The 1,831-nt window shown below is 56.1% G+C and overlaps 1 protein-coding gene across 1 annotated transcript in view; it reads right to left on the bottom strand.

Moving 5' to 3' along the window:
- Window positions 1–538: 538 nt before the first annotated feature.
- LOC102754633 (receptor-transporting protein 1) overlaps window positions 539–1,831 on the bottom strand; it is a 2,799-nt gene continuing 1,506 nt past the window's right edge. Inside the window, exon 2 of the mRNA XM_006765851.1 lies at window positions 539–1,058. Within this exon, the coding sequence (XP_006765914.1) occupies window positions 539–1,058 (520 nt within the window). The remainder of the gene's footprint in view (window positions 1,059–1,831) is intronic.

Here is a 1,831-nt window from a genome sequence, read left to right as displayed (position 1 = left end):
GCGCTCCCCTGCATGCCTGATCACCCCGAACCGCCTCTGCCTCGACCCCGCCACCATGGCTTTGTCCGGAATTTGTCTGGAAGGATGTCTAGTCTAATTAGCATATTACCCTTTTATTAGTATAGATAGAGGGCTGGTGCATGGGTGGGGACTGGCTGGTCTGCCCTGAAGGGAGTCCCAGATCAGGATGGGGGTTGCCTTGGGGGGCAGGGCTGGTTTAGGAGGAGGAGGATGCAAGGTTTGACCAGGATGATCCAGACATACGATCTACCTTCCAAATCCAAAAGTCCCTGAGGCACCTGTGCAGAAATTTGGGGCCCTGGGTTTCATTTTGAAAAACCAATGATCTAGCCCAAACCCATGATATTATACATGGAAAAGCTGTGTGAGCTGCCCAGGGAACCCGCTGAGTCAGTGGCAGCACCAGTGCTAGATCTTAACTCCACTCCCAACCCAGGTCTCTCTGCACCCCTCCCACTAGCCAGCTGGCCCCCTAGCCTTGGATCCCTAGAGTTCCCTGGCGCCCACCAAGGGAATCTTAGACTGAGCTCCGGAAGGAGAACTGCAGGTAAATGATCAGCAGCAGGACCGTGGCCCAAAACAAGCACCAGGGGATAGAGCAGAAATTGGAGCCAGAACCCATCTCAGCTTGCGGTTTGGAGGGGCTGGGTGCCGGCTTGAAAGGGTAGATGGTCGCCTCCTCCTCCAGCAGCTTCTGGCTGGGCTTCCAGTGCACGATGCCCTCCTGGCAGGCCTCGCAGAACTCACTGCGGTGTCTCCTGTTGTCTTGGCGGCTGGCCACGTGGATGCGGTAGTGGCCACCGCGCTCCCCGTAACACTGCTCACGCAGGCTGGTGATGAGGTTGTCCACCAGGCTCTCGATGTTCTCCTCCAGCATGCTGGACTCGTCCAGATGTGCTGTGCCGCACTCGTAGCACAGCTGCTTGAAGACGCGCATGCGCACCGAGCCCGCTCGCTGGGCCCGGTCCAGGTACATGTGAAAGAGGATGACCACGTGGGGCGACTGCCAGGTATGCCAGCACCAGGAGCAGTGGAACCTGCGGGGATGGGGGAGAGGTAGGAGGAAAGAAAAGAATGGAAACAGTGGAAAGAGCCGCAGGAAGCCGGTGAGGGTCAGTAGGCAGAGCATGGAGGCAGTGTGTTTCTGGTCCCTTAGGTTCATTAGCTTTCCCCAGTGGCTGCCCAGCCTGCCCCTTTGTGTGCGCTGCTAGGCCCAGAACACACGCCTTGGATTCACCTGGCATCCAGCCACGCTCTGCCAGTCACCCAGGCCCACCTCTGTAGTGCTTTGTGGAGGCCTCAGCTCCCTCCATCCCAATGCCCTCAGGCCTTGCCCTTGGACCTTTGGCTCTGGGCATCTTTCCTCCTCTGTAAAACATGCAAGGGCATTAGATGATCAAAGGTACACTGCATCATATAGGAATCACTTGATCTATCTGCACATTCTTACCTGTCAACATTGACTGTGAAAAGGCTAGACCTAAGTCAGGAGAAAATGATACTATTATCACCTCTCAGCCCCCAGCCAAAGACAGGATTAATGCATCCCAAGACCTGGAAGTGCAGGCAATCCAGGCCCAGAATGTGCACACTGGGACCTGCTGGGATCACAGGTTACCAGCCTGTCTGGAGGAGTCACAACCCTCTCCACTTGGCCCCACAAGCCTTCCCAGTCTTGGAGAAGCTCCTGGGCCCTGCTAGGAAGTGTCCAGCCTCTTGTGCCCCGAGCAAATATCCAGCTGTTTGCACCCCTTCTGTCAGCCAATTGAGGAGCTTCACATTTTCAGTCTCATCTCTTCTTTGGCTCATA

The sequence above is a fragment of the Myotis davidii genome, unplaced genomic scaffold (genome assembly GCF_000327345.1).
Source record: "Myotis davidii unplaced genomic scaffold, ASM32734v1 scaffold41, whole genome shotgun sequence".
NCBI lineage: Eukaryota > Metazoa > Chordata > Mammalia > Chiroptera > Vespertilionidae > Myotis > Myotis davidii.
The sequence above is the reverse complement of the archived record's forward strand: the minus strand, read 5'-3'. Positions and strand labels throughout refer to the sequence as shown.